General features: G+C 39.5%; 1 protein-coding gene across 3 annotated transcripts in view; it reads left to right on the plus strand.

The window, feature by feature from the left end:
* Window positions 1-4,641: 4,641 nt before the first annotated feature.
* The window catches only part of agps (alkylglycerone phosphate synthase), a 35,265-nt gene continuing 20,119 nt past the window's right edge, over window positions 4,642-19,787 (plus strand). Inside the window, exons 1-13 of one of the 3 annotated variants that reach the window (XM_061792325.1) lie at window positions 4,642-4,671; window positions 6,557-6,825; window positions 9,078-9,167; window positions 10,480-10,570; window positions 10,649-10,769; window positions 10,867-10,941; window positions 12,714-12,785; window positions 13,110-13,189; window positions 14,275-14,355; window positions 15,596-15,721; window positions 15,921-16,029; window positions 18,814-18,941; window positions 19,541-19,592. In XM_061792325.1, the coding sequence (XP_061648309.1) occupies window positions 4,657-4,671; window positions 6,557-6,825; window positions 9,078-9,167; window positions 10,480-10,570; window positions 10,649-10,769; window positions 10,867-10,941; window positions 12,714-12,785; window positions 13,110-13,189; window positions 14,275-14,355; window positions 15,596-15,721; window positions 15,921-16,029; window positions 18,814-18,941; window positions 19,541-19,592 (1,309 nt within the window). In that variant the 5' untranslated portion in view covers window positions 4,642-4,656. The other 2 variants (XM_061792326.1, XM_061792327.1) reach the window with 2 other exon arrangements.

Raw genomic sequence — 19,787 nt, forward strand, 5'->3', positions numbered from 1 at the left:
ATGAGAAAACACGGTGTTGTGCTCATATGTTTGATTACCCAGGCAGAATTTGTAAGATGGGTACAATTCTTTTAAGAAAACGTGAAGAGCCAGTCGAAACACATTTAGTTTTATTTTAATGGGATTCAAATTAAACTGTCCAGAATTTCAGAAAAGCATCATCATTAAACAAAACATAAACGTAAAGAAATTAGTCATCAGTCGTATTTATAAAAAAATAACAATAATAATTTCACAAATTCTGCCAGGGTATGTAAACTTATGAGCACAACTGTACATATTATGCAGTCATACGTAGCCCTGTCATATTGGAATGAAATTGTAAGCTACACCTTTTTCATAGCTTCTAGGTGGCGCTGGCATATTAGAATGAAAATGTACACCTTTCTCATAACCTCTAGATGGCAGTGGCATATTAAAAGGAACTTGTACCGCTTTTTCATGACCTCCAGATGGCGGCATACATTTATAAAATGGGAAAGTTTTTTTCATTTTCCCCTATACCTATGTATAATGCACACCATTGATTTTTGAAATTTTTTTTTGGGGGGGGGGGGGGCGTGCACATTATACACGAGAATTTGCACAATCAACATTGTCCCAGATTATCGCACTACTCGTCACTTTAAACTGCATACACTCCTTGAAGTCTCAGCGCCCTTTGCACAATGGTCATTGCACCGGACTATTGCGCGATTAGTCATTCGAACTGCTCTAAGTGCTAGAGGACTCTGCATCTTTTGCACAATTGTCAAAAAAATAATAATAATTTGTACCGGCATTACCAGATACCTAGCAACCCTTTATTGCTCAGTGACTGTTTTTGTCAATGTCTTTATGTCTCCAAAGTGTTCTCTGTCAATTGACTGTCTGTTGTCGTACTAGAGCGGCTCCAACTACCGGAGACAAATTCATTGTGTGTTTTTTGGACATACTTGGCAAATAAAATGATTCTGATTCTGAGAAATTACTGTAAACATGAGGCCATAGGCGTTCCACCTCTTCTGACTAATAGTTGCATGTTGTTGTTTCTGCCAGGCGTCATGTAAATTCATGACTTTGAAAACTTCGCTTGTCTGTGGGTCCGCAGAGACAACTAACTGTGTGTGCTGCCATGTGACTGCCTGGCTCTGTTCTGTTAGTGAAATGGAGTCAAACATCGCTAGTGGTTAGGTTGGATCGGTGAAACTGGTGTGTGACAGATTCAGAGGCACAAGTCTCTCGTACGCACCAACCCAAATAGATTACACAAGCAATAATCGAAAGATACAAATAAAGTAGCGAGCGGAATGTAGCTCGATGTAACAGAGGAAATGTAGCGTTTCTTTTTTTACCAAAATGTAAGAATGTTGCGTGAAAACTCAATAAGGCCAAAGTGTTAAAGGATCCAACTTTAAAGTAGCATTTACTTTTAATGTCAGAGGGAGAAATGCCAACACAACAAGCAAAATAATTGAAATTAACCCTAATCTTCCTGTCAGCAAAACAAAATATAAATCAAAGACACGATCTTAACCAAACTCCTAAATTAAAGAAAAAGGCTTCTCCCTCCTACTTAGCTACTGAACAAGGAAGTACAATATTTACAATTTGATACAATCAGATTTTTTCTCCCTGTGTCTATGTGGGTTTTCTCCGGGTACACCGGTTTCCTCCCACATCCCAAAAACATGCGTTGTAGGTTGATTGAAGACTAAATTGTGCATAAGTGTGAATGTGAGTGCGAATGGTTGTCTGTTTATATGTGCCCTGCGATTAGTAGTAATAGTGAGTTTTATTAGTTTTATCAATTTGATACACCACAGATAAGTCTTGTTAACAAGCCTGCCAAAATGAAGCTTCAAAATTGTGGAAAACTCAAGCCCTCCTCTCAGCTCTCGGGCGCTGTGGGCGTATCTGTTGAATGTGTCTAAAATGCCCTGCTCAACTGTCAAGTGTTAATCAAATACAGTATGTTCGCACATCTAGCATCTTTCTCATGCCTACATGTCACAATATGTTTGAGCCGTGAAAGTATATCTGCTAAAAGCCTCCGGTGGCTGGAATATATCCCACCGATTTCAAGGTAGAGCCGTAAAATTGCTAGCTAATTGCACGCAGTGGTAGTAGAAGAGTAAATATAACTAAATAACTTCCAATTGCCCCGGATAGCCACTGATGTGAACAAAGCCACTCAGTACTTATATAGTGGCGGAGGTCGATGTATGCTGGACACCCAAGTGCATCACTGGGTGCCATTTTAGCCACCACCCCCTGCAAAAATAATCAGGAAAACTGAAATGGTGAAAAACTGATTAACACTCTATCTCCACTATTGAGTACTACAGTTCTCAGTCTTTGCAGTTTTCAGAACTCATCTTCAAACATGTATAATGTATTTAGAAACGAATCTCTAAATTCACTTTGCAGCGTCTTTAATGGTGTTTTGCATCCAACTTCTTGCATTACTGCCCCCTCTTGGGGTACTGTCGTCAGCCCCCACAATGAGTCCAGTTGTCAGGAAGCCGATCAGACCCCTCCTGCCTCTCTAACCTTTATTCCATCCCAGCATGTCCTTTATTCCATTCCCTCCTACTCCTGCTTTCTTCATTTCCTCCACCACGCTCCTTCTCTCCACCACGTATTTCCCACAGTTAATCATCATGTTCCGGAGTGTCTGTCTTTTTCGGCATTTTTCACATAGCCGTGTTGGATGTTTGGCTATTCAGTTCAATTTGCTCTTAAGTCTTGTATGCCCTGATTTTAACCAGGTAATAACAACCTCCTCTCTCCTCCACTCCTCACTGTTCCAACTTGATCCTGGATCGTATGCAAACATGCCCCCTTGTTCCCAGTCCAATTACAGTTGCCACTTCGTACAGTAGTTTAGTAGTATTGTATTTTGCCTTTCAGCTCCTTTCTGGAGAACAGCAAGTTGTGCAAAAAAATAAAAAATACTGAAACATTGTACAGTTAGACGTGCAAGCTTAGAAAAGGTTAAATTAAGTTCACTTGTAAAAGTTATCGTGTGTTTTAGGTTCATCCTGAAATTTCACCTGAAAGACAAATATCCCTAACTTTTGATGTGTAGTATATTTGTCTTGATAATGAATTTCAAGGCAGCATTGTGAACTATAGGTTCGCCTGTCTGCCTCAGAGAGCTGACGTCTGGGATTAGAATTTCAACTCTGGCCTTCCTGTGTGGAATTTGGGAGTTCTTTTTAACTTTTACTCTGTTTTATTGTATGGTATAATCTTTTTCTTCTTGATTTCCTGCTTCTTTTTTTTAAGTTGCTTAATTAATCGATATCTGACATACAGTAATATGGGATGTCGATATGGTACTCCACCATAGTTCTACAACATTTCAACAACTTTCTTACACATTGGTGGCAATCTGGAGTTCATCATGCCACCTTTGCAATTACCAGTAAGGAATACACAACATTTGTATGACCACTTGCAGTCTAATTTCAATACAAGACCTACAGTATATCATCAAGTTTGCCTTTGTGATGGTAACATTCAGTTTACCAATTTGTAGTTGTTAGCTCATTTGCCTCACAGTTCTGAGGTTCAGGGTTCAAATCTGTGCTCTGGCCTTCTTGTGTGGAGGTAGCATGTTCTTCATGTGCTCGCATGTTGTTGCTGTTTTTTTTCCTCAGGTAGTCCGGCTTCCTTCCATATTGCAAAAATATACGTTAGCCACATTGAAGACCGTAAATTGTCCAGAAATGCTAGGAAAGTATACTAGTACAGCAGAACCTTATTTAGGAATAATGAGAGGCACTTTAAAGGGTGGCAGGTGTGTGCTGACTCCCATTTGGGTTTAAATCTGATTTGTCAATTCTGAACACAGCCATAGTTATGAGTGATCTCAGTTGTTTATTTTTACTTTTCTCAAAGATTTCATTTTCTTTTTTTTCATCTGGGTTGTCCAGGTTATAATTCACATTCATTGTGGGTAAGGCTTTGAATTGATTTACTGTCTCGTGGTCGTTTTTTTTTATATCACAAAAAATATATGATAATAATAAATGACAGAGCAGGTATGTGCTGCAGCTCTTGGCTCACATTGAATCCTTTTATTAGATTGTGCATGTGGTAATACTAATAATGCCATGAATTCTAGTTTACCACCATGTAAAACAGTTGTTGCAACGTAGAACTATGGTGGAGTAACATTAAGCAGCTATTCTATTTTACGAGTCCATACAGTCTGACTTAAAAAAAAAAAAGTACTGCCTCTGTCACCTCTGTGCAATGAAACCCATAATACAGTCCACTGACTTGCAATGATACACACAAAAAAGACTCTTTCGCCTTTTTTCTTTTCTTTTTTTTCTCCCACCCACCAGCCCTCCATGCTCTCCTGTGAAGCGCGCTCACGTGCACGCGTTCACGTTTGGCAGCTCCACGTCGACATTCTTCCAGCTGCATTGAGTCAACTGCACGCAGCACTCACTCGCGGCCAGACAGAAGAAAACGTACGACGGCGACCGAATCACCGGCCACCTCACCACTTGAACCGCTTTGCACGTCAGCAAATCAAGTGCGGCGAAGAAAGGGTGGCTTTCCATCGGTGCTCTCTCGCGGTGGCCCTGCAACGTCCTCACTTCGCTCCTTTTTCCTTGCATTTTTAGGCGCAGACTGCTTGGCTCCCGCAGCTGACTGCTTATGTCGACCTCTCAGGTACTGTATGGCTCCCATATGGCTACTTACTTTACCCAGTTGACCTCTATTCTATCCCTCGCGACCATTATCTGCATGTTATGATTAAAAGGTGACGTTGTGCTTTTTGTTGTGCAAAAAGAAAGAAAAAAAAAAAAAAAAGGAAAAAAAAAGTTGCTATCAAGTGAATGCTGTTAAAGTAGCAAGTGTTCCTAAATAGCTGTTAGATAATGGTCAACAGGACCTTTGCTAACCTTGTGCACTTTTTTTTTTTTTTTAACACTGTCAACAAGTTGACTTTTGGTGGAATCAGCTTTGCCAAGGCCTGTTGAATCCTCAAGGCTCAACAGGTAAAATCTACAAGTGGAACCAACTCTCATAAAGAGACATTATGGTACTGTATTACCTTCAAATGGCCACAATTGCACAGATCTGTATAAAACTACTGCAAAAGTGCAAAAGACTCACATCTGGCCTGCAGTACCTGCCTGGTGGTACACTTTTAAGCCACCCAGTAAGGCCCATTTCTATATGGAGCATTCACACCACAGCCACACATTGGTACCAAAAAGACATTTTATGCATGAATGTTTGAAATGTCCTAAAGTACAACAAATGTATGGTGGTTCTTGTGCTTCGCTGCAGGTCAAAGGAGCTCCATGTCACTCAGCTGGATGAAGACAAACCTATGAGGTGGCACTGTGGCTTTCCAAATAAAGTTCTGTGATACACTCAGACTCTCACTGCTCGCAGTCAGTGCATTACAGAACTTTGTTTTGGAAGTTAAATCTTACGGTGCCGGGCAGGAAATACGTTCTATCAAACATCTGGATATTTGCAACACTATTTCTGTTTCTCTCCCCCCCCCCCTTAAATAAAGATCCCCTGCATGTTCAATCTTTGTCTATTTTGTTCATAGTTTCAACAGGATTGAATTACAGTACTACATTTCAGTATGGTTGATAGTGATCCGTACGTGTTAAATCAATCCTTAAAGCGCTGGAGGTGCCATATGGAAACAGTAGTCATGCTGGTCTGGTGAGGTAGAAAAGTCAACAGTGAACTCGTGTTAGTTCAGGTTAATTTGAGGTTTACCAACCAAGCCACTGGCGCATCAAACAAGTCAACGAAATAAAGAGCAGAATTCACAGTGTCGCCATACAATTTCGATCGTGTAATTGACACAATTTTGTGCAGGGTATTCAGTATTAAACATTGAGCACTTTGGTTAATGATTTACCAGTTTGTTGTTTGTATCCACATTGAAGTTGAAACAAAACCTGCCTCTAATGAATGAACTGATTTTTTCCTCTTTTCAGCCAGGTAAAATACCGGTATGTTTTAAATGCGATTGCCAACATTTATGTTGATAAAGCTTAGAATTTTAGATAAAATATAGTTTTATCATCCACAGTTAGCGATTTAAATGATCCATTTTAAAGCATTACTGAAAAAGAGAAGAACCTTTTGTCTTTGCTTACATGCAGTGCATGAAAAACGAGTGTACTACACTACTGCAATCCCAGTCCTTGCATAGAATTGAACATATGTTTATAGCAAAGCATGCTGGGAAAAACAACTATCGTGGTGGCTTCAAGTCCTCGTCCTCGATGTGGTAAATGTTACAACTGTGTGAAACCACCGGTTTAAAGGTCAAGAGAGATGAATAAAAATTAAAAAGGGGACGACGTGGTTTCAAAAGAACCGTGTCATTTACTTTATTATTAACCATGCACACAGTACAATGTGTACCATTTGAAGGGAAACAATCTAGGATACATTTTACTCTCAAGGAGTCAGCTTTCCTATATATGATTAACCAACAAACAGTTATTGTTTAAGGGAAAAACGTAGTGTGGAAAAACAAAAACCGGTTTATGTCGAATGCCGCTTTGCTTTTTCACAGATCCCCATGAACGCCACACACTTTCCCTCAAGCCTCTATGCCAGTTCCGCTCTCTCCCGTCACAAACACGGAAGCAGCATGGCGTCCGACAGCGGCAGCGGCGGCGGCTCCGATAACCAGCGGGTCGCTCAGCAGAGGCTGACGATAATTGCAGGGCATTTACGAGCAACGGCGGATAGCGGTTCCGCCATTGTAGCCGCGGAGTGCAAAGCCCAAGGGGCAGAGGCGGATGTCTTCGGGCAGGAGACGAGGACGATACCGAGGAGGAGGTACAAGGCTCTGATGGAGCGGGGCTTGAGGAGGGTCCACGCATCCCCTGTAGCATAGGCTGTGCAACTAGCGCCATAAAAGCCGAAAAGAGGGAGCGGCGGTGACCTTATATGTGATTTATTTACCTTTCAGACGAGCACAAATTCCATAGTGAGACGCGGAAAAACAGTTTAGGGCAGAGTGATTGCTGGCTTGCTAGCACTAGTTGGATACTGGGTGGGTGCGGCTTCGTGAAATACCTCGATTATCTTTATTTCATTCATTCGGAGAGACAATAAAGTTAGTTTTGTTGTACTTTCCTATTTTCTGTTTAAGAGAACAATGAGTAATTGGCAACGACGAATACATGAATCTTTTGGTGGCGCTTAAAAGTAACTTGAACATTCGCCAAATACTGTACCAGGTTTTTGTAATGGGGTTTATAGTTGCATATTTTACAACGAGGGTTTCTTCACGCACTGTACTAAATTGCGCGATTTGTTTTACAACAGAGAGACGAGTCAATGAAGACAACTTGGGCTTCTTCGGTTGATCTGATTGGCTAATAGTCATGGTGGTCTGACTTTCAACCTATGGGCCTCTGAGTTGCATTTAAGGAACCTCGCGCAGGCTGAGCTGTCATCGAATGTCAAATCGGATTCGACAGCTGCCGTTGAGTGTAAAAAAGAATTTGACCCCGTTACACCGTACAATGTTCTGACCAGTGTAACATTGTGGCAACACTACAAAACTAATAAATTATAACTGTTTTTTCCCCCTTTTAGATGTGCCACTTTTAATATTCCCCCAAACGACATGGTCCAATTTTCAACACCGTTTTTGAACTAGTTTAACAAGTTTCCCTTTCCCTATTATGTAGTTATCTTTACATGTTTGCAATCTAGTGTGGCTAGTTTGTAAGTGGTGTCAGGGGAAAACAGTCATGACATGCTGGCTGAACTGTCTTGTTTAATGACAGACAAGTAAGTGGAAGAAACCTGGCTGAGTTGCATATGTAATCAGGTGAAGTCCTCCTGTCCTTTCATTTTCTCTTTTTTTGCAGATGATATCGCATTCAGCAAAGAAAGCTATACAGTATTACATCGCATCACTAGTTTAATTGGTAGTCGTGAGGTCAGTGACCTCAGGTAGTGTTTGTTTGAGAAATTCCGCTTAGGCTTTGGACAGTTAGAACAGTCATTTAGGGGTAAAACCCCCTCAGTTTGTGTGAAGTGCTGTTCTAAAGGTCTTTTTTTGGTTCCTGTTTCAAGTCTGGAAAGTGTAATTCCCCCCCCCCCCGAATAGTAATTTTTCATCTAGTAATTTTAAAAATTCTGTACTAGATTGTTATCATTTTGTGGTGGAGGTATCGTTTCAATCAAGTCAATCAATTTGATCTTCCTGAACTTTGGCATTAGATCTCCTGCAGAAAATCAGTGGTGCTAATTCCTTTTTTTTTTTCTTTGACGGCCAACACAAATATGAATGTTCAATGAATAAACTTTAGCCAGCTTCCCTTGTTGCCTGGGTGACAATGTTTGAATTAGGGATGGACCAGTACCTATCAACGGTATCGGGCTGAGAGCAGCCTTATTTCAGGGTATCAGGTACTTGTGAAGGCTGCTAATACCAGCCACCGATACTTAAGGCAAACAAATCTGACATCAAGTAAGTCCTCCTCACCAGTAGCTGGCGCTACACTGCAGCAGTTTTACACATTGGTGCATCATAATATGTGACAGGGCTTTGTTCACAATTATGTCATTTTGTTAATTGATATTGGATCAAAACTATTAGTACTCAAGAGTAAATACCTGTATTGGTATCGAACATCTCTAGCCTCAACATATTGCTGCTGATGATGATTGTTTGTACAGCTTAATATGTTTATTTTCCCCCAAAATGTCGGTCTAATTGCCAATTGTACAACCTCAGGGGCTTTAAACTTTAAAAGCTTGTAGTGTATATTCGGAGCATGTCCATGAATGTCTCCAAAGAGTATAGTAGGTGTGGCTGTCTGCTGCTTTTCCGACTATTAAGTTGCACAACGATAAAAAGGCCCACCTTGAATGGGATGGAAAGTTTTGAAAAGCTGAATAAAATCAGACTCCACTGACGTCAGCCTTTTTGAGAGTGGGTATCAGATCGTCCGCCGTATTTGGCATGTCTTATTGCTTTAAATGACACCCCTGAACTATTTAGGATGTTGTAACTTCCTGCGATTAACCATTAACCACCAATCATGTCACTGTTTTATTGTATTTTCTTCTAGGCAGGAGATTATGAAATGGAACGGTTGGGGCTATAGTGATTCCAGGTTCCTCTTCAATAAGAAAGGCCAAGCAGAATTTACTGGCAAAAGGTACAGTAACAGTATAGCAACACACCACTTTTGTACCTCTTCAACAATGACTCCTGAGGCCTAATAGCACTGTCTGTCTGTCACGTGACCATCGTGTGGCAGGATTCTCCTGTTCTCATGTAACTGTAATCTTGGGGCGTGTTGCGTCAATCATTTCATCAGCAGCCCTCCCTGCCAGTTTACACTCAACCTAGTGACACTACACTGCTCCCATCTAGTGGCTATTATGTGTAAGCAATTGTACAGTGATCATCATGCTTTCCCCATCCATAGTTGCACATTAATGGGAGATTTGCTCAAATTCTTCTGGACAACTAATGCTTGTAATGATTTACATGTCTGGATTGTTACAAAGGCAATAGGGAACTTCCAGTTTGTGTCCGGGAAGAGACCGGGGCTCAGTTTACACGTCCATTGAAGAAAGCGTATCAATGTCACATACCACTCCTTTTGGTGGTCCCGTGATTCTCAAAGTGAGGTGCATGGATTACTAGTGTCGATGGTACACAAAATAATTACGGAATTGAATATTCAGACTTTGCTAATTTTACAGTATCTTAACCTCTTTACCTCTTTTTTGTAAATCCAGTAAAGTACATTTAAGTACAGTTCAGTTGCATTTAACATTTAAGTACAATACATTTGCACTAATCATTTCAAACTGTTTTCAAACTTTTATTAGGTCAAATTTTTATTAAACTTTTTTTTTTTTTTTTTTTTTCTCCTTTAAGCATACTGTTAATGTTCAAACTCTGCTTAATGTTACAGTGTCTTATAATAATATTACATATACTTTTAAGGAACAAAACCTCTGTCTCTTTTGATGAACACTTAGGCCTATTAGGCTACGATATTGTCATGTTGGTCTTTACTCATTATGATGGTACTTGGAGAGCCAAATTTGTTTTAAGGTGGTACTTTGCATAAATTGTTTCAGAAACACTGAGCTTGTGGATTAAAACAGGAGGGGGCTTTGTTTTCATAATATGACCAATAAACAAAAATTCCATGCGCAATCAAATGCGATCCAACACGAGAGATTTTGAGATCATTCGGAGAATTGACTATGTTAAATGACTACTACATGATTTCTTTTTTTTTTTTTGTAACACTGTATAATATAATACTTATGGAGTCGTCCCTAAAGAAGTGGCTGTTGAGAGCAGGAAGAACGTGAGTGACATGCATAAGAAGATGTACACTATTTAGGGAATTAATCGAACAAAACAGGATGTTGTTCAACCGCTCTTGTGTAAATTTGGGCGGAAAAAGAAGTTGGTCAGACTATGTTTCCTCCTGATCTTTAATCCAGATATAGATTAAGTGGTATGATCATCCCTAACCTGAAAGACTGGTTTGAAAGCACATTTGGAGCCAGCCTACAGCACAAAACTCCGGCAACAGTGAGTGCTCTTCATCCATTGTTGTTCTGTCCACAGTAACTGTAGCAAAGTAAATGACAATGTTTTGTTTTGTCTCAGCCCCTCCTGAACAGCAACGCCATACAAGCGCCCACTCTTAACAAGCCCTTTATGGATGATTTGAAATCCTCCGGTATTCCCTTCTCTCACGATGCCGAGGACCGTGTATTTCGCAGCCACGGTAACACTCACTGTTAGATAGCTCGGTTTCCTCTGCAAGTGTGTCTTATGTTTTGCACGTGTGCTGTAGTTGCTCACTCCTCCAATGTTCTTTACAGGGCATTGCTTACATGAGATCTTTGCCATGCGAGAAGGGAGATTCGGTCGCCTTCCAGATGTGGTGGTGTGGCCCAGTGAGTTTTTAAGCCGTATTATGTCATTTATGGCGGTGCCATATTCATTCTTTCATATCATCTTTTTTTGAGGCAGGGATATTAATATGGGTGAGTGTAGGCTTCATAAGAAGTGTCAGATGGACGATGATTGGCATCCACTTTTGGCTTACACTGATGATTCTGACTCCTTGAGGTCTCTTATCATGGCTGACACAATGCCATCACACCCAAGGGACGACGGCACATTCCGATGTACAAATGTGGAGTAGGTGGCCACCATAGGCACGAAACTGAGGACCCCCTATACATTCAGTGTCAAAGTGGAGATCTTGAAATGTAAATCCAGTGCATCCATCCCTTTTCTATACCGCTTATCCTCATTAGTGTCATGGGTGTGCCGAACCCTTTCCCAGCCGGCTTCAGGCGAGAGGCGGGTTACACCCTGGACTGGTCGCCATCCAATCGCAGAACAAACATAGAAAAACACCCATTCACACTCATATTCACACCTAAGGGCAATTTAGTGTCTTCAATTAACCTAACATGCATGTTTTTGGAATGTGGGAGGAAACCAGAGTACCCGGAGTCAACCCACGCAAGCACAGGGAGAATTATGTAAATGAAATGGTATAGTTAATGTTACCTATCATATCCATAAAACCCTAGTCTAACTGGAGGCTTTCATTCAGTCAAAGTAGCTGTCTAAAAGATTGGAGACCCCTGTACTTTTTAGCAGCCCTGCATACGGGCATGGAAAATATATCGAGCAGAGTTTTTTTGCGCGTTTTATTTTGATTTTAATGATGGTTTTGAAGTATTTGAAGTTATAAAACAAGACATAAAAAAAACAAATACAAATATATATATTATAAAACAAGACATAAAAAAACAAAACAAATACAAATTTTAAAATAGTGCCAGTCATTTACAAAAGACAGTTAAATGACCATGTCGCTGTAAAATATTACTTTATAATGTAATCTAGTCCTGAATGGATATTTGGCAGCAATTTCAATTTGCCATGAAAAATCAGGTTATACATGTTTGATATTTTCCTGTGTCAAATATCAACAGAACTGTTTGGAGTTTGATTTGCTTGTGCAGGATGCCATTACGTTTCGTTGCCTTGCATCCAGAATAAACCTTGTATCTTGATAGTGCAAATAAATCTTCTGATATATACAGTAATGTACGCTTCATTAATAGTTATTATGCAAGATCACAGCAGTCATTGATTACAGAGGTTATTATTTCATTATTATGAACAATTATTCAATTGTTCCGTCAACTCCATTAAAGACTTTACCTACATTGTACAGTGTGACTCCAACCCAAGCTGTCTATTTTGAGTCTGGTTAATTTAGTAAAAATGTTAATTTTAAGAGCGGCTATGTGTCTCGTGTCTGTCAGTCAGCAGGGTGCATCAAGATGCAGGCATTCCTCACTGCTGCCAAAAACACTTTAGCCTGCTTAAGTGCATCCTCCCCCCACTAACTTTGACCTGATGTGGGCTCTGTTATTGGCAGCAACACATATGTATTGATTCGGTTCATCTCACCACAAAGAGCACAACTTCATGCAGTCGCACTCCACCTGGGAAAAGCCTCTGGCAAATGAATCCACACCCTGTTTTCCTGCTCTTTCCTTCTCTAATGGCTCTGCCAATATAAACACGCAATTTGTCACCTCTGTCATATTTCATTTATTTTAGAATGTCCTATGAGACTTAATTTATGTTTGCAATCGAGGAGGTTAAATTGGTAATATACAGCTATCATGTGTCTTTGCAGACTGCCACCATGATGTGGTCAAACTTGTGGAACTGGCATGCAAACACAACGTTTGTTTAATACCGTACGGAGGTGAGTTTTTAACGCACCAGTCAACCTGTTGAGCAGATAGAAATGGAATTGATTATAATAGATATGTACTTTTATTTTACGATAACTGTACAGTTTTTTTTTTTTTATTTTTTTTGCTTTCGCCACTGACTATACCACTTAATAAAATTGCTTCTTTTTCTGCACTATTATTGCAAACAGTTACAATATAAGGCTTTAATTTATGAAGCTTTCCTCAATTTTAAAGATTTTGTTTTTTTTTAAAAAAACATTTGAGTGTTTCAGTCAATTTGCTTGTTTTTTTTTTTTTTTTTGTGTGTGTGTGTCCCAACCCATCTCATACAGGAGGCACAAGCGTCTCCAGTGCTCTCGAGTGTCCCGCAGATGAAGCTCGCTCTATTGTCTCTCTGGATACCTCTCAGATGGTATGTACTCTACAGTCAGGGGCTAAATACCTGCCTTGCAATAACAAAGTCCTTCAAAGCGTCTAAACATACATATAAACGTACATACTGCCATTATGAGTCCCTACACTTTTAAAACATTATTTTTGGTTTGTTTTCATTTTCATCCCTGCCATTTTACATAAAATAATTGTACAATTGATCTAAAGTCGGAATTGACTTTGCAACTATTATTACAGTGTTTAAAATGTTTTCTTCTAGCGCATAAAAAAACCTGATGGCTGGATTATGAATCCCTTGTTTACTCTTTTTTTCCCCAAGTTTCTGTTTGAATTAAATGAACACTTCCTCTTCTTTTAGTATTATTAAAAACAACAACTAATTAATAGCCATTCCCCACGTTTCCTTTACGCAACAAAGCCACCATCTTAAACCTAATGGCAAAACAACTACATTCCATAAATGCAATAACGTGCCAGCAGCATAACACAAATATAATAGTTTGGCAGCATCCATTAATCTTAATGTAAATCCAGCTGAACACGATAATGTTTCCTTTTTACAACAGAATATAAAACAGCAAATCTCCAGTACAGTGTTGTCCTTTGAACTGTGTGAAAATGATAAATACGCTGCTGTCCCAGCAGCGGTTTGTTGCTAAGGTCAGAGGTTGGAGGTGAGGTGGCGCCGGTGTGTGAAAGAAGCAGCAAAGCAGGAACCTAAACTTTATTACCTCTGCAGTGTAATTGATGGCACGGAGGGGGCGCAGTGACCCCCTGCAGGTAGGCCAGAGCCCAGTGCTTAGCGGTCCAAATAAGAGGCACATATTTGAAATTATATATATATAAATTGAGTTTAACCTTGTCGAGTTGGCCGACAGCAGCTCCCGTGCGAGTGTGGTCAGCGTCTTATGAGTGTTTTACTGGTCTCCCGGTGTTCAATATGTGGCTGAAAAGTGCAATGGCAACGAACTATGCTTCTGTCCCACATGCAATGTTGAATGTTGTGGCCTCGCTGTGCATGTTTGTCTCACACACAAGGGCATGGCGGCGCCAAGCCCGCACTACTATTCAGTTTTTTGTTTTTGTTTTTTTTTTTCCATGCAGAACCGAATTCTGTGGATAGATGAGAAAAATTTAACTGCCCACTTGGAAGCTGGCATCATTGGTCAGGATTTGGAGCGGCTGGTGAGTGCAGTCATGTCTTTGCACGGGAGCGCAAACTCCTAAAAAGTTGATGTTTGATGCTTAACATTGCATGAGCTGGATCCATTGCAGGCGCCTCTGCCTTTAGACTGGGCCACTTTGATGGAGTACTAAGTTGTCATCATCCAATGTTAGAAATACAAATCGAGGACTTTTAATCAGGTGGCACGTTGGCCTACTGGTTAGAGCATCTGCCTCAAAGTTCTGAGGACCGGCGTTCAAATCCCAGCCCCGCCTGTGTGGAGTTTGCATGTTCTCCCCGTGCCTGCGTGGGTTTTCCCCGGCCACTCCGGTTTCCACCCACATCCCCAAAACATGCATGCTAGGTTGATTGAAGACTCTAAATTGCCCATAGGTGTGAATGGTTGTTTGTTTATGTGTGTCCTACGATTGGCCAGTTCAGGGTGTACTCCTCCTGCCCGAAGATAGCTGGCATAGGCTCCAGCACGCCCGCGACCCTTGTGAGGATAAGCGGCTCAGAAAATGGATGGATGGATGGATGGATGGACTTTAAATCATATTTTGTTTTGAGGCCCTCTTGTGGACGTTGTAGGGCATTTACTAAAGTTCCTAATCCAACACAGCAGTGACACGTAAGCTCATTTTGACTTGGCAAGGAACCACATTTGGTTGCTTAAACTGTAGTCAAAATGGATGCCACATGCATCACTAGATTTCAGTAGAAGGATGTAATTTGTGTTGGAACATCAATGACTGATAATAATGAAGAAATGTATCTTATACTGCACTGTACATGTATATCATTATTATAAAATTAAAAATGATTTCTGTGTTTGAAATGTTACATAAGTTACAGGTTACATAAAAATCAATAATAATTTGAAGATATATTTTTTCAAATTCAATTAATATTCATTATATATACATGAAGTATTTCACATTGTATTTTTAAAGTGTTTTGATGAACATGACAGAACTAACATTTGTGAATGTACCGCTGTTTTATTATATTAACTGGTAAAAAAAAATGTACTGGTTTTGCTTAAAATCTTTAAATGTAATCAATTCCTTCATGAAATGATATACAGTATAAAGTTGCAGCATGTTGTTAAAATACATGACACCATACAACCTGAATTATTATCCATGCACAATAACAATAGTAGTAAAAGTTTTGTATTCAAATATACAGTAAAATGCAAACAAACTTGTAAAGTTGCACTTGATTGTACTTTTAACAGCTTCCTTTTGTGATTGTCAGCTTAACGAGAGCGGCTACTGCACGGGCCATGAACCGGACTCCATGGAGTTCAGTTCAGTAGGGGGATGGGTGGCAACCAGAGCATCAGGCATGAAGAAGAACATCTATGGCAACATTGAGGACCTGGTGCGTGCTCATCTTTTCATAGGAATCAAACAATTTACGATTTATTTTTGTTCACGTTCCCTAAAATAAACGCACCACAGCATGAGTTGTCCCACATTGCATGGAGTTATGGTTGTAATTTGTAAACCAAAAAGGGGAAAACATATTTCTATCTAAACACAGCATGTTGCCTTCTTTTTGCTTCCCATGGTGGGACTAGGTTGTCCACGTTAAGATGGTGACTCCACGTGGGGTAATTGAGAAGAGCTGTCAGAGCCCCCGTATGTCTACAGGGCCGGACGTTCACCACTTCATCATGGGATCTGAAGGTCTGCTCATGTTTTTAGTTCATCGTGCTGTAATGGCATTTGGGCACGTTTGCAGCTGTGTCTAGTCATGTCTGTAAGATAAAGCGGCAACATGAGGGTTATTCTCATGCTTACCCACACGTCTCCAGTGCCCTGTCCTTGACCTGACTGTCCCTGACTGAGCTTGTTCATTGCAGTACAACTATCTACAGTATACTAGCTGCATGTGATATCAAAACTAACACCGATGTCGTTGCCTTGCACAGAAACCTTCCACTCTACTCTGCTAGCTAATTCAAATTCACTGTCCCACAACCTTTAACTGCATAAATATACATTCATATATTTATAAATGATAATTTTATTTATGGACTTTTACAGTACACAGTGAACCTGATTAGGAGCAAGCCTTGCTGTGAATTGCAAAAATCCTACAGTGGTTGACCCGTCTCCTAAAAAGTTTATAATTTCCTGTAGATGCCACAAGATGGCGGCAAAGTACTGCTTTTGTCCAAATGAAGCTCCTCAACTCCCTTCAACCTAGTTCCTTGGGACCAAGATGTCATTCAACATGTCAGATGTCAGCAACAATGAATAAGAGAGTTTTTCAGTGAGTAACTGAGGATAGGTTCCAAAAATTATCAGTGAATGTCTGAATTTGCAAATGCTGAACTGCAAATATGCAGGATTCACTTTACTGTAATGCCCTTGCATGTGGGACAGAAAAGTAGTTAGTTGCCATTGCACTTTTCAGCCACATATTGCACACCAGAAGACCAGTAAAACACTCATAAGACGATGACCACACTCGCACAGGAGCTGCTGTCGGCCACAGCTCTGGTCCAGACACTGCAGATTTTCCGAACTCACACGCCACCCCACCTGGCCCCGCCTCTTAAAGGCAAATGCATGTACACAGACACTACAATACATGCAGTATACTTGATACAGTTTAAGCTTGCAATTTGTCTTTTTGTGTTGAAATAGATTTTAGTCTCTTTTAAATAGTGTGTTTTAATAAGTTGAAAGTGCTTTATTAAGTTTTAATGTGTTTAAATCATGTGGAGGGGTAAAACTACATAAAAGAAAATTATTTTCACCTATTGCGGATCGATTAGGAACATAACACCTGCGAAAAATGGGGGTTCACTGTAACGGATAATTATTTACAGTACTATGGTACAGATTGTTTTTATTCTGGTTGCTCCTCAAGGGACAGTGTTGTCAACATCACATCATTTTGTATTATTATTATATATATATTTTTAAAGAGTAATCCTGGTAATCATCAGTAAAACATTTTTAATCTGCCCGTACACAAGCACCTCCTCTCTCGCTTTCTACCCCGTCCCTATTAGAAGCAAGAGAGGGAGGAGCCTGTGGGTCTTGAGTAAATTGGCTGTATGCTTACCATTGAGCCACTGGGGAGGAGCCTGTGTCTTGTATTGTCACATTGGAGACTTCATTAAAGGCCTTAATAGGCTGAGGAAGCTCATCTAATAGGAGTATGTGTTCGTCAAGACGCTGTCTGTAGCAACGCAGAGCATGTTATTAACTGCTGAGCTGCATGTGATCAGAGATTCAACTTGACTTTTACACATGCCCATTGTAAAGTGAGCAGCAATTAGGCTCAAAGTGAGTCCACAATCATAAAGATTCACCAGTACAAAATAAGAAGACCCCACAGGCAGATATATTAAAGAAACTTTTCATTTAATACTGACAGACTGCTCTGATCTTTTTTTTTTTGTTTGTTTGAGGAAAGTACGATTGAATTGAACTGCGCCTGCAACAGTTGCTACTAGCAACTGAACATTTGTCCAAAATAACCGCTTGTGGCAGAATACATAATGAGAGATTTTAGCTTCAGTTTATTTGGAAATTTTATTTGGAATGCTATTGTTTTTTTCTGATATGAATATGTTGAATGCAAATGTTTTCTCATTTCTGAAAACAGCCTGCAGTAAAGAATTTACCTTTTTGTAGCCACTTCTTTCATAATAACTCTAATAATTTTTAGGTTGAAAATAAAAGGTGATCATTAGGTCCCAGTCTTCCTTAAAACTAATCTGAAGATGGCAGTGAGACGAATCACAAACACAATCTTATTTGTCACATTTAGTATTTCAAATCCACATAAAAATTAGTGTTGTTCACGCTCTTCCACTTGTGCAGCCACGTTGTTGTACTGTGTCCACGATGTTACAAAACATCATCTTGAAGGCAGACTCTGCCTCAGAAGTACAGTTGCTTTTGTTGAGGGCACTAAGAGAGCCAATGTGGTGTGAGCTTGTCTAAACTTGCTGTAGTCCAGCAAAAACAGTTCTTCCAACAAATACTGGACCCAAAATGTTGAGTCGTCCGACTCCAAAGCACATTTTCCATGTGATTCTCTGTCTGCTTTTTGAAAGTATTATCTCCACAATATTTCATACACTCAAATTTTCAAGCGTACACAGTGGCTTCTTGTCCCGTGCAACAACTAATGAGGAGTTTTTGGGGTCATAAGGTGGGTCAGAGGTTTAGTTGTATCTGTATATTTGCTGCGGCTCTGAGCTTGCTTCCCTTTGAGAGAGCCGTGCTTTATTTCCTCATGCTTCTCACTGATAAATCTTTGTTGCCCCCACCCCTCTCTGTGAAATCTGAGACAAAGGTCACCACAAGGACCCTCAGGACATTTACCAGATCCCTGTTTAAAAAAAAAAAAAAAAAAAAAAAGCTTTAAGGAGCACTAGGATCGGATAAATAACTGGCCCTAAATTACTTCTTGTTGTCCTTTCATAATCTCTCTGTGATTTTCTACAGGAACCCTGGGTGTGGTCACTGAGGTGACAATGAAGATTCGGCCCATGCCAGAGTATCAGAAATACGGCTCGGTGGTCTTCCCCAACTTTGAGAAGGGTCTCGCTTGTCTTCGAGAAGTTGCCAAACAGGTAACTTTACAGTATTGAACTAAACAACTATTTAAAAAAAAAAAGAAAATAATAATATATATATATATATATATATATATATATATATATATATGTATATATATATATATATATGTTTGTGTGTACCCACTTGACTTGGTCACATTTTCAGTGTGATTTACCCACGTTTAAATAATGTTTATTTGCAATGTCAACTCTGTCAATGTAAAACCTACTGTGAAAAAAAAATTATTATGAGAAAAATTCCATGAAATAAGTTGTAATATTACAAGCATAGAAGTATACCTAAGGTAAGATGATTTTACACAATATTTAATCAGAACTCTACTAGCCATGTATTATAAAGTTTTTTTGTTTTTTGTTTGTTTTTGTTTTTAGCATTTTTCAACATTTTTTAATCAGGTGCTGGGTGAGTTTTTGGTTAATCAGTTAAAATCTTACAAATAATTTACAGTAGATTTACAGTAGATTTACAGACAAGAAACCAAATGTCTGAATGCAAGAGGATTTTTTTGTTTGATGTTTTGATTTTTTTTTAAATGTGAAATTTTATTGATTTTCAATTCCTTTATCATTCCTTTTGTCTGTTGTTATTTTAGAGGTGTGCTCCTGCATCTATTCGACTTATGGATAATGAGCAATTTAAATTTGGTAAGTTCTGATGGACCCTTTTAACAGAGGATGTGCAAATCACTTTAACTCATGTTTTTGAATATCACTTTTTTAAAATCCAATTTGTGATTTAAACCAGCAACATAACCTTCTTTTATCGTATTCCATCAATGAATGGCGCTGGTTGTATTTTTATTTCACCTGAAGATGAGCTGCAATGAGATTTAAAAAAAA

This window comes from Phyllopteryx taeniolatus, chromosome 12, assembly GCF_024500385.1.
Source record: "Phyllopteryx taeniolatus isolate TA_2022b chromosome 12, UOR_Ptae_1.2, whole genome shotgun sequence".
In the NCBI taxonomy this organism is placed as follows: Eukaryota; Metazoa; Chordata; class Actinopteri; order Syngnathiformes; family Syngnathidae; genus Phyllopteryx; species Phyllopteryx taeniolatus.